The sequence below is a fragment of the Tinamus guttatus genome, unplaced genomic scaffold (assembly GCF_059628265.1).
Source record: "Tinamus guttatus ecotype Peru unplaced genomic scaffold, ASM5962826v1 Tinamus_guttatus_pri_ptg000475l, whole genome shotgun sequence".
Lineage (NCBI taxonomy): Eukaryota > Metazoa > Chordata > Aves > Tinamiformes > Tinamidae > Tinamus > Tinamus guttatus.
The window spans coordinates 301,576-316,123 of NW_028289009.1; the positions used below are offsets into that span (position 1 = coordinate 301,576).

Below are 14,548 nucleotides of genomic sequence, written 5' to 3' on the forward strand. Positions count from 1 at the left end.
ATCTAACAATGAAAATATAATGATTGAAAGCCCTGAGATTGCTTGCAGCTTCCCAGCCAAGTCCTTACACCATTTTAAATGGTCAATAGTTTAGGTTTATGGAGACTGCTCCCAGATAGCAGGAGTGGGGAAGCTCTGAGAATCTGAAGGTTCCTGGGCACCTAGTATGCCTAAATGTGCCATCTATTTTTCTAAATCCAAAGTGAGCCATAGGCATAAACTGTTGAGGCCTGGAGCTCTGGAAGTTCAGACGTAGCTCATTTTGCAGGACCCAAGTTCTGGTTCTGCACATGGCATGAGAACTCAAAGATTAGGCGGGATGTAATGATTGTATCTAACATGGTCTGCAGCCTAAATATTCTGTTGCTTCTCGTTTGAGATCTTGATCTGTGCTGTGCAAGAAAGCCTCTGAACTGGGCACAGAAGACGTATGTCTTCAGCACTTTCTTATAAAGCGACAGCAAGAGGAGAAACTGGTGCTAGGAAGTAGTGTGAGATGGACAGCTGTGCATGAAGAGAAATGAGCAGCCACTCCTCAGTTTTCTATCATCTGAAAAAGATACTTTTGACTCCAAAAGAAGGGCTCTTGTAACACAGAGGAAGGTGCACTCTTTCAGAGAATGGCGACATATAAGATGCCTTCCCTCCAGAACCCAGTCAAGTGTGTTTTTGCGTAGCTCATTGATACAGTCAGCTCTCTGCACCGTGCAATAACTTTGCTGGATCCTGTTTCTGAGGAACCTGTTAATCCCTCCATACTTGGACTCCCCCAGAAGCACCAGGCCCTCAAAAGTTCAGTGCTTGCCATGCTAAGCAGTGGCTGAGCTTGCTTGCAAATCTGGGTCTTGCTCCCCAGAATTACCAGCTAGGTCTTATTAATGCACAAAGACAGTTTTGATCTAAGTTATTGAAGTAAATCAAGGATAATCTTCCTGGAGTCGCTCCAGGATATAATTGTTTCTGAGCTAATTAATGTTTCCTTCTATGTGTAGAAATGATCATGCCGTCTCTTGAGTTTGAGGGAGAATTGAACAACATTGGTTTGAAAATAAATAGGGAATTACAAAATTTAAAACATCTTCGCTAACCTGCAGCTAGGGAAATAAGGCAGTATTTAAAGAATTAAGTTTACACAGATGTGAAGTAACAGTCTTTAATGTGTATCTTAGAAACTAGGAAGTGAAATCACTGCTGCCATGAAGAACAACAAAAGGAAAGGAAACTTCTGGAGATTAAAGATTCCACTAACGTATAGCATAGTTAGTTATTACTTTATTTTTTTTTTCTTTTCTGAGAAAAAAACAGATGATAACGGATGCAGAGCTAGCTTGTGATCAGGCTCATTACTACCTTGTTATCAAAGCAAGAACCAGATGGCATGACCTAGCAAGGGTAAGAAGAATGTTTTCTTTAAATAAATAAAACTGCGCTAATATATTTCAGAACATTATGCAATGTTGATCTTCAGATTCTATAAATATTCAAAAAGATCCTTGCAAAATAGCTCATTAATCATAAAAACTTTATATGTGAATTTAAAAAAAACATCACTTTGAATAATGTTCGATTTTGGTAGTGTTAATTATATAGTATTGCTATTATAGTTTATATACTAGTGATATTATAGTTGTTTCTGAAACTTTCTTTATATTTTACTATTGTTGATTTTACTTAATGGTTCTATTATAAGAGTAGTAATCGGCCTTATCTAAGGCCCATTTGACTAGGTGCCATATACAAATACCTAGTGTTGCCCAACAAAGGGAAGCCTTGATTAAGGTGACCGTTCATAGAGACTTTTCATAAAACTATCCATGAAAATTAATTCCAATATGTTTTTAACAGTTAAATAGTTGCAATAGCTGGAGAACAAAGCAGCATATGGAAAAAATGAAGCTTGATTTTAATTGAATGTTTGTGTGAGATAATAATTCTTATGGTCTGAGCTTGCAAGATGAGTGGTGTAAAAGACAAAGAAAAAAAAACAAAAAAGCAAAATCCTAGGTACATTAACTGTTTTCATCTTCCATTGGTGCACTTCAGCAGTAGCAATTTCCATACATGGATATATAATTTTAGTGTTTATATCTGTGTATTTACCATCAATAAGAGACTTTCTACACAGAGCCAGTCCATCAGGAAATGTTTTTGAGAGTTGCACATCAGAGTAGAAAGTGGGAAAAACTAAAAATCAAATGAAAAAAGAAATTAAGGAAATTCAGACTTATCCGTTTCTTTCTCAATTGATATTATTCATTAAGCTTATAGGGAGATGAAATGTTTTGTCAAACTTGTTGGTTCTTGCTAGAGATTTCTTTCACATTCCAGAGTTTTCAGGAATATGACAGTGAAGGAAACAGCATTATATGGCCTGAGGATTTAAAAAAAGTTTTGTTCAGATTTGGCATTCCAGTCACCCCAGAAGAATTTAAGAAACTTTGGGCAAGGTATGACAACTCTAAATGTTTAGCTCTTACAGTAATGTGTCTTTTATAGGATTACACAGCCTTTGGCAGTGCAGTGAATTACAATAGATTACATTGCCCAAGAAAACTTTTCTTTTGTTATGAATGTGACCTTAAATCATGGCAATGTGTTACACAAGGCTACGTTGTATCATACTAAAGTCAAGAATACAATTAGATCCATCAGTTTCCAGTGAATTTAAAGACAGTTTTTCCGTTCATTTGGGTATTCCGGTTTCCTTTAATTTAATATATGTGTTCATCTTGGATGGCACTTTGGGTTGCAAGTTAAATTAACTTGTTTTTCATCAATTTAGTTTATATACACAAATGCCTACCTCAGTTTGCTGTGGGTGAAAAGTCAGCTCCAAGTGTCTCAGGTCCGCTGGGGAATGCACACGGAGCTTCCATCAAGGTGCTCCACAAAGTGTCTCTCTGAAGGCAGTGCTACCTCCTTTTCAGAGCACGAAATTGGCTTGCAACATTCTCAACCTAAATAGAAGTGATTCAGTCAAAAGAAAAATGCTACATACCAAATACATAACAAAAGAAAGGAAGGTAATTTCATGCTGTGTAAAGATGGCAAGTAATACCATGAAATGTTTTTATAGGCGAGTAACTTGTTCTGAAGTGGAGGGGAAATACTTGTCTGCTCACAGCTAAGAGGAACTGTGCAATAAACTGTCTTTGAAAAGGCATAGATGTCAGCTACATGTGACATTATATAAAAAACTTCATTACAGGTTTATTTAAAAAAATAATCACTCTCCCCAACATAAGTAACCCAAGTGTATTGCATTGTGGCTTCAAACTGCATTAACTATATGTTTTTTTTTACTAGCACTGATTCATCTCTGAATTATTTTCTACTCCATTAGATTTTACTTTCCATTCTTATTCCTTATGGATGCCATGGCACACTGAAGAGTCGCCTTTTCATGCAGTCATCTGCTGCACAGTTTCACTCCCATAAGCCACTGCTTTTACAGAATAGATAAAATCTCTTTCGTGCCTGATACATCTGTAAGTTGAATAAAGGAATTAGAGAGAAGCTGAGGCTAAATTAGGCATTACCATGCATCGGAGCACTAGCAGTGCGAGAGACTGCAGGGGACAATCCTATGGAAATGTTCATACCTAAGAAAATATGAAAAATGTTTATGAAGTTAAGCACGCGCTGCTGAAGGGTTATTACAATTCTGAGCATCTCAGATATGTGTGACCCATTTGAGACATTTCGGGCTGAAGTTTCAGAAGTCAGATGCTCTTTGTCTCAAGTCAGATCCTGCAAAGCAGCTGTACTGAGAGCCAGAAAACACTCCTTGTCAATTTGTTCCTCAAGGTAGAATTTTCAAAAACAACTGTGTGATTATGAAGCTTACATCCTACCTTGTGAGTCTCATATAAAGTCACTCGCTCATTCTCTGTGTGGTATGGCACCTCTATAAGGAAGGCAAGCCATGAGATTTAAGCTGCTAAGTCACTTAAGGACATCCGTAATGCCTCTCTCTGAGGAGTACATGAATATTTAAAAGGAGCATTTCTTTTTCAAGGTATGATACAGATGCAAAAGGATATCTTACTCACCAAGAATTTTTGCAGAAGCTGGGGATAGAGTTTGCACCCGCTGACACAGGGCTCGGCAAACATATCACAGAAGACAACCATGTACACTTAAAAGCACATTATAATAATCAGCAAAAAAAGCATTCAAAGCTGGAAGAGCAACAGAAACAGCAAACTAAAGCTCTGCATGTAAATGAAGTGAAAAAGCAGATCAAGTAAGTTATTTATGAGCTTAGCATATAACTTTCTGTGTTTGTGTTTAGTTTGTTAAGATGACAGTATGCACTATACAAATGTTATTTTACAAAAAAAGTCTCTGAAGAAGAATCTTAGAAGGTGGACAAATTTTATACATAGTGTTATTCCCCACATTTTGCTGGAGATAATCCTAGCTCAGCAAGCATTGTGAAAATATTCTCCACAGCTGTATATTACTCATTTTATAGAAGCAACTTTATTGGTAAGTCAGTGTATCACAAACATTCCCAGCTGCTGTAACATGATCATCTATGCTGTTAAACTGCCAGTACAAACCTTGTTGCACTTTGGCCTCTGCACTTTGGTCAATTAATGTTATCCCTGATCACTCCCAGCACAGCTGAGGGACAAGAAGGCTTCAAAGACTTTCTTCTACCTAACACAGAGTGTGCAGGCAGCTACTCTCTTGCAGCAACAGGGAAGGTTCACCAGCAGAGATGTTTATTGCTATAGACACAGCCTGTGGTTCCACTGCCATCAGCTCAGACTGAGTGAGTGTGGTTTGGTCACCCTGCAGTTCTCTCCTTCTCAGGCTGCTCCTGGCACCGTAGGCTTAGACCTACCCGATGATGATCAGCAGGGGCTCTCATTGCAGCTGCAGTGACTGGACATATGGGACACTTTGGTCCCATATCCTATCCTGCCCCATGGATGAGAGCAAACTGGCAATCACGGTTGGTTTTGCAGCCCTGTAACAGCTACTTAAAATGTTAGTAAATGCCTCAGCAGAAGCAGCAAAAAAAGCAACCACAACAAGGATGGACCCCAAGAGAAATAAAACTCTGGTCCCCAAGCGAGAGGAGTCTGCCTCAAACAAAATCAACACTCGCAGAGTTAATAGGTCATTGCTCCCCAGAAGAGCATTTGACAAACAAATGACAACACGATATCCTACTCGGAGTGAAGTGTAACGGTCCGTGCTTGCCCTAGCGATGTCAGCTGCTGGTCGTAGGATTCCCAAACCCGCCAACAGAATGAGGCAGCAGGAGAATCCGCTGCCCCATTGCACTGCTACTAAACCTTTATATCCCAGGTTGTGGCCAGATACCGCTTGGGTGCTTATCATGTTTTCTACTCATATTTTCTCTCCTTTTCAGAATTGAATTTTTTGGGTTTTTTTGTGGGGGGGTGGGTAGCAGGTTTAATGAGTATAAACCCTCAGGAGCAAGGCAGTGCACAAATATATACCCGCCAAGAGCACAGAGTCACTTTTTTTGTGCTTAGAAAGTATCTAGATGTTGTAGGAGCTAATAAATTATTAATAATAATAATAATAATAATTTGAATTCCCTATGACATTGTTGATCCAGGTGTTACACCTATGAACAAAGAGGAGAAACTATCTCTTGCAGGTAAAGAGTAACCCTCAGAAATCATTAGACAAAAAAAAAATAAAACAAAAAAAGAGAAGCCTCTAAGCAAAGACCTTGGGCTTTTTATCCTTTTTTTTAATGCTATTTTTGGTGTCTCAAATAATATGAAGGAATCCAGGCCAAAACTCTCCTTTCTGTCCAGCATCACACTCTCGTACATGCAGTGCAGCTTCCTGTGCTATAGTCTGCCCTCATGACACATGCAGGTATCAACAAATGTTCCACCTGTGAAAAAACTGTATAATATCCAACAGAGATGGTTAAGCAGACAATGTGCTGCAGGTGTTGGTTATTACAGTATTTGTGTCTGGCCTAGGTGAAGCTTGGGCCCTAGCTGTCTCATGCTGAGCTCTTCCACTGCATTTGTCATTGTTTCGTACCATTAGTGGAAGCCCAAGTGCAATCTGGCCCTACCTGCAATGCTGTAACTAATAAAGAATACTGCGAGTAGGGGAAAAGCTGTGCTGCAAGCAGAAATTATGCAGCATGGCCCAAAGATGCAGATACTCATCCCAAGGCAGTGGGGAGTAATTCAATCAATGAGGAAGACACATGAGGTTAATAATAATAATAATTTAGAGGTGTTTAGTTTTGAAACCATACCATGATAACAACTATATACCCATGCATATACAAATACATAGTACAGTGCACAGTGATCACTTAATCATCATTGGGAGGAAAACAGGAATTGGCAGACTGGATCAGAGACCATCTCATTTAGTATCTGGTATTATGCACTGTCAGGTTATTTCTGGTGAAGGTGAAACAGCCTTCTAAGAGATGGAAATGGGAAATTCTGCCCCCTAAACCAGGGCTGTCTCATCCTGGGCTATGAAAAGGTTTAGTGTATGCCTGCAGGCAACATTTTCATATCCTTTTTGCAAAAGATGTTATTGTTACTATTCTGGCTTTTCCTCTTTCTTTGCATATTTAAAAATATCCCATTTTGTTCTTAGTCTTTTCAAATTTGGAGTCAGTGCTTTCTTCGGGGAATAAGCCTCCCAGCTTTATTGCTTGTGCAAAGCCTCCCAGCTTTGTGGCTTGTGCAAAACTCTGTGGTCTTTTTATCAAATATTCTCACCTTTCAGTTCCACTGGAAATTCCCTACTTGTTTCCCGCTCTTTATAATCCAATTCCTGGGCAGTGGAATGGTCCTGGAGTAGCAGGACCTGAGTATTTTTTTCTCTTCTGGAAAGCCAGAAGTGCAAGGGGAGAATCCAGGCCTCTGAACTCCTCAAATTTCACACAGGGCCTTTGAAAGCTGTAAATGAGCCTTCAGCCAGAGTCATTGTGTGAAGAATGAAATCCATGTGCGTGGTGACTCTGAAGGCCAGTGGACTGTCTGCCTTTCCCTCCAGAAGGAGAAAAGACATGAGACACAGGAAGCAGAAATAGGCACTGTGCCGTTCTGCCAGAAAAAGTCAGTGCAAGGAGATCTCTTCTTGGACAGGAGAGAGGATGTAGTGGCTACAAAACGTGACCCTGATCATGCACATGCCTCTCAGCGCCCACGTTGTTCTCACTGAGCTGGGAAAGCGGTTACTTTCCCCTGTCACATTCTGCCCTGGAGGAGGCAGTCTGCGAAGGCTGAATTTCTGGGATCCACTTTAGGACAACCAGGAGCAGAACCCGCAGCCCCTTGTGTGGTCGTACTCAAGCTCTCCCTTTACCATCCACACAGTGGCTGTATCCAGGTCCTTCCTCCTGGCTTTCCGCAGGGACTACGAACCTTTGGAGGAGTTTGGGTGCTCTGTGATTACACACTGTAAAGCAGACAAAGGCTCTGGACATCTTAAAATTCAAAACATAGTGCTGAGCCCTTTTTTTTTTTTCTTTCCCATTTCTTTCTTTCTGTTGAAACTCACAGGAACAAATAACCCAAATTAGAAACAGACAGTGAACAGTGGCTCTCCAGCTCTTCAAGAGAAATACAAAGCATTTGCAAGAAAATACTTTTTTGGCAATGTATCTTGAACTATGGTTTAAAACCTCATATACTCCGTGCACATATTTACTGCTGCAAGTGGAATAATTACTGTTTGAAAACCTTTATTCAATCCAAAAATGTTGCCTGCTTCAATTTTCTAAAAATATGTTTCTCAAACTGTGTTGATTTTACCTTATCCCCTCATTGGCAAGAATATAATAGCGATGAAGAGCTAGCATTTAACAGAAGAGCACTGAAGGAACGTATAACGGTAAAGAATTTCAGAATTTTTCCGCAGAAATGGTATAATCATATCCTTTAAAGCACACCCTTACAATGTGGAGGAAGCAGGGCTATATGGTATAGTCTTCTGGGGCTGGACGAGATGATTGAATTTACAAAGTGAATTTACAAAATGTCCTAAGGGAAGTCAGTTGTTTTTGACTTCTGGGCTGCTGCACCCTGCTTGCCAGTGTGACTCTCTTGCTTTGAGTGCGATGCAAATACCGCATGGGAACAGGGGAAGGAATTAACTATTAAAAAAAAAAAAGAGAGATTTGAAAGTGAGAGAAAAGGTGATAGCTTTTTAGAGGCTTTTAGAAACTCTAAAACACATTGGCAGTGTTGCAGGCTCCTTGAAAAGATTCACACAATGCTTTGAAACTGCTGTACAGTGTAGTATAGATTCATCAGAAGGAAGCTCACAGCTATTTTCTGAAATATTGAACGCATAGGAGTTATCAGTGTTTTTCATGGTATGAAGCCAAGCCAGAGTGTAAGGGCAAACCATGCAGCTATAGAAAGCAGGTTGAAGGAACATTGCACTCCTGAGGAAAGTTAAATTATTGAAAGACACACATTTTATATAAGAATGCAAAGAGGAATCCTCTGAAGAATTTTTAGTTGATCTTAAAATAAGGATTTGGTCAAGTAATATGGCATTTGGGGAGATGTATTCTAAGGGATCTGATAGGGTTTGGAATCATAGATCAAAGCCACAGAAACTACACCAGGAAGCCAAGATCTACAGTTGGGGAAATGTCTTTCGGCAAGCTTGGCCGCACGTAAGGGGCAATATGAAGGTATCAGAAGAGATACAGAATGTGCTGGCTATTGGAAGTGGAAAACAGCTTTGAAGAGACTCTTCAGAGCTACCTGCAAGAAGTTGCAAAAATGAGATATAGGAAAATTCACAGATTTAAATTATGTCCAGGAGTTTGGAAGTACTGCAGCAGCTATAACATAAGCTATTATTATTATTTTGCAAGGTCTTGCAACTGGAAAAGAAGCAGCAAAATGGTACACCTAAGACACACCCCAAATCTATATGATGGTGTGCAAACCAAAAGTACATTGAAATACCACAAAGGTATTCTCTGTAAAAGATGCAAAAAGGAGCTGCAGTCTAAGGATAAACACTTTTAAATTTGAAAGTGCCCAGCCAATGTTACGTAAAAAACACTATAAAAATTTTGAATCGGACATCTCTGCATACAAAGAAAGACTATTAAAACCGAGGGTGTGTACTAAGAATCAAATTCCTAGTGAAGGATTATATGAACTTAAACTGAAAAGATAAAAACAGTAACTTATGTTTAAGTTTATGGGCACAACAGGATAATATTGGATCTAAATATATGCCTGTCCCTGGGCTTGATTAAAGTAGCGAATCTGATGAAGCAACTAGAAACGCAGGAGATCAGTCCCTAGAAGTCTTTGTCAGAGGTAAACTAGATGCATCTTACAAAATTGTATTCTCCCAACAGCCTATGCTGCTGCAAACGTTCCTCTGGCTGTGACTTGGAAAATTTATAAAGGAGCCAGATTGTGTAGGAATAATGGGGAGAAGCTTGAAAAAGGAAGAGCCACTTAGCAACAGTAACAAAAAAAGACAAGTCACTGAGATGGTCTTTACAACCATTGAGGCTAAGTATATGTTTCAGGATAGACAGTTTCCTAGAGAGGATATTTCCAGGAAAAAGATTGCATATCTTCATGCAAATGTATATAAGCTTTTGTACAAGTTTCTATTCCTGTACTGGATGCAAGCAGAAGTCCTTGCATGAGAGGAGTTCAATACCATACACTTTTAGTGCACAGAGGAAATTATCCTTTTACAGACTTTCTTTTGACTAAGAATTTGTTATTGAGAAGCGTAAGAAAGGCCATTCACTTGAAGCAACCGTGGCTGCTAGAATAGATACAAGAGGTGCCCAGTATCTATTTTAGATAGTAGAAACACCCAAGAGGCCCTGAGAAGTAGGATTAGACAGAAACACAAACGGAAGGACAGAGAAATAACAGAAAAGATTAACTGAAAGCAAGACACAAAAGGACTATTACAAATATGCTGTCCACAAAGATAAGGTGTCCAGAGGCCTGTTGGTGAATACTACAGGAGAGCTCCTATCCAGCCTGGCAATCTGCACAAGCAGCTTTTGAGTCGCTGCATGAAATACATGGTCAGGACTGACATTCTGGGAAGAGTTCCCAAATCAAAGGCATTCCTAAAGACAACTTCAGACCATATATGACACTGAAGGCCAGGCAAAGTTGTCAAAAGAAGGCTTGCAGGCAATTTTATTGAAAAAATACACCACAGAGATCTGTGGGCTGTGATTCTAAGGCCCATGTGAACACTGTGATTCTGGGCTCAAACAGAGAGAGCTCTGGAGCTGCTAAATGGTTACAAGAAAGGTTGTGTATTTGTTTATCGATCTGTTATGGTCAGAGCTGGCACAAAACGTTTTGCAGACATGGTGAAAGGAAGATTAACTAGTAGTTTGACAATAAAGTTTAAGCTAGAGAAATACTTACTCATTGAATATTTACTCATTGAAGATTAAAGACATTCTTTCTAAAGCACCTAATCAGTCTATTCTTGAAAACAGCACAGAAAATGACAAAACACATGGAAATTTGATTTTTAAAAGTATTCGATTTCTGAAGAAAGTGACCTGAGATTTCTGGGTTTTATACAGAAGTCACAATGCAGAAAATCCTGAAGATTGCCACCTTTTGGTTAGATAGGGCATTACATACCAAGCCCATATCACCAATTCAAATGAGAGTTTCCTATGTTTACTGGCAGACACTTTAGAGGTAGCAAAAACAGTTGTTGTCAGTGAATTACAACCTGACGTGTTTCACAAAATGCAGGGAACTCATAAGCATGTTCAAAAATATGAAAGAACAGAGCATGTGAGGATATATCCAAATAGATATATCTGAATAGATACTCAATTTAGGCATTATTCTGAAATTGCATTTTGATAGTATTTAACATCAGAACATATCACAACATGCACTAACTTTGTATTTTTTTGGCCATGGCATCCCAGAAATTTTGTCTAGCTATGGTCCACTATTCAGCAACTAGGACTTGAAGTGATTGGTAAGGGACAATTACAACATGTCTCGTCCCATCCAGAAATCCTCAGTTCAATGGTGAGCTGAAACTGTTAAACAACAGTTGAAGTAGGTTGTGGAGCTCAGAAGAGTCCCAAACCTGAGAACACATCTTTGAAAAGTGGTTTGTTGCCAGCTGAAACTTCATTGAGCAGACAGTCCCAGTATTCCCAATCCCATCCAAATGACAATGGAAGATAAAATGTTATCATATAATCATATAATCATATTTGATCATCTAATAAATGGCTAACAACCTACAAAAGTCATACTATAATTCAAATCTTGCAAAGTAGGTATTTTCCTGGGCTCTGAGAGTTGTGGGGAAAATGAAGTACAAACTCCAGAAGGACAGATTCTTAGAAGCAGCGATTGGTGAGGAATATCTCTGTAAGGAAAATACTGAGAATGCTTACAGCCTCTTGAAAAGTAGTGAAAAATCAAGGATTCTGCAATGCTGTCAGTGGAAAGATAGCACCCATAGCTAGAGCTGAGAGCAGATGCTTCTGAGGAGATCCATGAGATGTTGTAGAGCTCTGAGAGGACTCACTGAGCATTGCTACAAAGTGTATAAAGTTCAGCATGTCCTTTACTGACATGCTTTACTTTAAAAGAACTGGCTATAGAGTATTCGTACAAAGGAGCAAACATAAGAATTGGATGCTGCCCTCTTGACAGTGGCTTAGCAGGAAGGAGTGAACTGTCCTAAGCTCTTAGATCCACACACAGACTTAGCAAGGAATGAGGCAATGAATCATGCTTGATTATGTGGGTTATGATCTTGAACTGCATTATCTCTGTAATAAGCCTTTTACAGCACAAATGCTGATTCCCTGAAGTACTTACACTCCACACTCTGTAGCCTAGCATTGTCAAAAAGAGCTGTCCCAAAGCAAATGGAGTGTAGCTGTAGTTGTTAACCCAAATCAAAACTTGTTATTTCTTCCATACAAGTGTCATCTTCTAAGTGATAAATATATGTAGATAATTTATTTATGTCTGATAATCTCCATCAAGACATAATTCACAGCTATTTTGATCTTGCATTAATCTTAAGTGACTTTGGCAGTGAACTGAGGACGAGCAATAACAAGGGACGTTGGCGCCTGCCTGGTCCTTTTGAGCCACAATGTACAGAGAGGCTTGTAGTGACACGAGAATGAAGAGGATGGGAGGGATATTGCTTGGCTTTCCCAAGTTTCATCAAGCAGTTTATGGTGTCATTGAGCTGTAAGGGACAAAATAAGTGGGAAGAAGTACCTGTGTTTTGAGGCCTGAGTTTCCTGGTATACAGGAAATGGTAAATATCTCAGGGAAGTTTTCAGGTAGTGCCACAAAGCCCACATAAATCAGGAGCACTGCCTGTCTTCCCTTGAGCATGGATCAGGCCCTGCAACACTTTGGTTTCGCTCAGGTCTGACTGTCTTTGTTAAATAGTTCTTTCTGCTATATCAAAGTTTCAGGAGCCTCAAATCAGGATAGACTTTAAAAGATAGAGAATTTTATTTTGTATCTGCAATTCTGAATGGACAGAGTAATCAGTAAATCATAACTTGTTTTCAGTTGGAATTGGAGGTTTTACCTATGCAATTCTGGGTGCAAATTAAATATCAAATAGTGTGATGGATGGGAAGGGGTGAGAAAACATGAAATTTTATTTTAAATAACTTGGCATTACAATTTTATTATCAAGCTTTGGATAAATCATATGAGCTTTCCACACACAAATAAGCTCAAGATCTTTCCTTGCCCTTCCACCCCCATTTTGTATAATTATTTTTGTCCTTTTTATCTTATTTAACGAAGGAACTAACAAAGAAAACCGCCTGTCTTTCAGGAATAAATTTAGGAATTACTTCCAAGATTTCAGGAAGTTTTTTCAAAAAATGGATAAAAACAGAGATGGCTACGTAACAGTATGTGGCCTGCAAAAGATACTGCAAGAATTTGACTATTTCCTTGACTATAATCAGTTCAATGATCTTCTAAATGGGTTTGCACAATTATCTGCTAAATGTCTCTTTAGTCATGTCCAGCAAAGACTGTAAGCCTGTACTCGTGTTAAGCATCTAGGAAGCTTTGCTAAAAGTAATGGCGGTACCCATATGCCTAGCTATGAGTGAAAAATCTTTCTAGGCTACTGGCTTTGCAGGTAATGAGAGTGAAATGGCTTCTTACATAAAACCAGCATGCTCTGGATATGCGTATTTGTTTGCTAGTTTGTTTTCTTTATTTATTTCAATTTAATAGAACAAATGTGTGAATGAGATCCTGTTTCAAACAGAAACAGAATTATAACAGGCTATAAAACAGCAATAATTTTCAAATGCTGCTGCCATGAAAAGCTGTGTGTTTGTTGTTGTGTGTTAATACGAGCAAGAATTTTTTTTTTTTTTATGTGGAGGCTGAAGAACACAAAGGACCTGATTCAACACTGGGTAGTTGGGGTACTCCCAACCCCCCAAGGATCATATTCTTGGCAACACTGTGCTTTATGGTCTAGAGCTTGCCAGACTGGACTCTTTTTTGTTTGAATAAAATTAACAAAGTCTTTTCACAGTTCACCTTTAATTGGATGATCAACTTTTTTTATGAATTGAAACTCTAATAAGAATCTGCTGCTTGTTTCTTTCTCAAAGACCTCTTGATGATAAACACCTCTATTCATTGTAATTTTGTGCAGATTATTCCTTTCTTGATCCAAAACAGTCTTTTCTAAATAATACAGAGTAGATTAGCATATGCATTTAGTTTTATTACTAAAATTTTAATGCCCACTTGGCAATTTATTTCTCTGCTGAAATGGTGTTGATTATTTCCTTTTCCACACACTGTCTCCAGTATTACAGCCAGCTTGACATGGGGTAGTATGTGGGAGTGCTGTGCAGCTGCAAGATGCAAAATCAGGGCTCTTGAATATTTTTTTCTTACTAGCAGATATTGGGTCTATAGTTAATTTCTTTTCCAGCCTTTTATAAAGCGTCCTCTTTGTTTTACTGGCTCTTGCCATTAATTAGACATTTTTGTAACTGGATATTCCAGTGATTGGTAGCTGAATCATTGGTCCGCAGTGAAAGAGATGATAAAAGTACATTACAGTAATTCAGTCTTACACAAGAAATTTATTAGGTAGTGGGACCAACTTTGCTGTCAAGACTTGACTCTCTAGAACTTGCCTTGACCGTAACTCTCATTACAAAGCTTAATGCAAGCATGAAAAATCCAGCCTTTCCCCTGCAGCATAGGAATTTTCTACCCATTACATATATGCAGAGAATCTGCAGTTCTGATAACTGCCTATAAAATTAATGAAGTCTATTAAAAACCCCTCTGCAATTGGCAACTGTATATCAAAAAAACTAAGTGTAATCTAGCCTGGAGACTCTTTGATTGTCTTTCAACGGTAGGAAATTCCATAAACTGACTACGCTGGATACTGACGGGGTAAGCAAGTGCAGAACATGCCCCTGCTATTGTACTGCTGGGTGGTAATGAGTTCTACGGGCTCATTAAACAGGTCTGACGCCTTCCTTTTATTTGTCTCAAAT

At 38.9% G+C, this 14,548-nt stretch overlaps 1 protein-coding gene across 1 annotated transcript in view; it reads left to right on the forward strand.

Moving 5' to 3' along the window:
• LOC148592949 (EF-hand calcium-binding domain-containing protein 6-like) overlaps positions 1–14,548 on the forward strand; it is a 98,237-nt gene that overhangs the window by 60,519 nt on the left and 23,170 nt on the right. The window contains exons 18-21 of the mRNA XM_088533041.1: positions 1,296–1,392; positions 2,329–2,447; positions 4,019–4,246; positions 12,838–12,993. Coding sequence (XP_088389167.1) covers positions 1,296–1,392; positions 2,329–2,447; positions 4,019–4,246; positions 12,838–12,993 — 600 coding nt within the window. The remainder of the gene's footprint in view (positions 1–1,295; positions 1,393–2,328; positions 2,448–4,018; positions 4,247–12,837; positions 12,994–14,548) is intronic.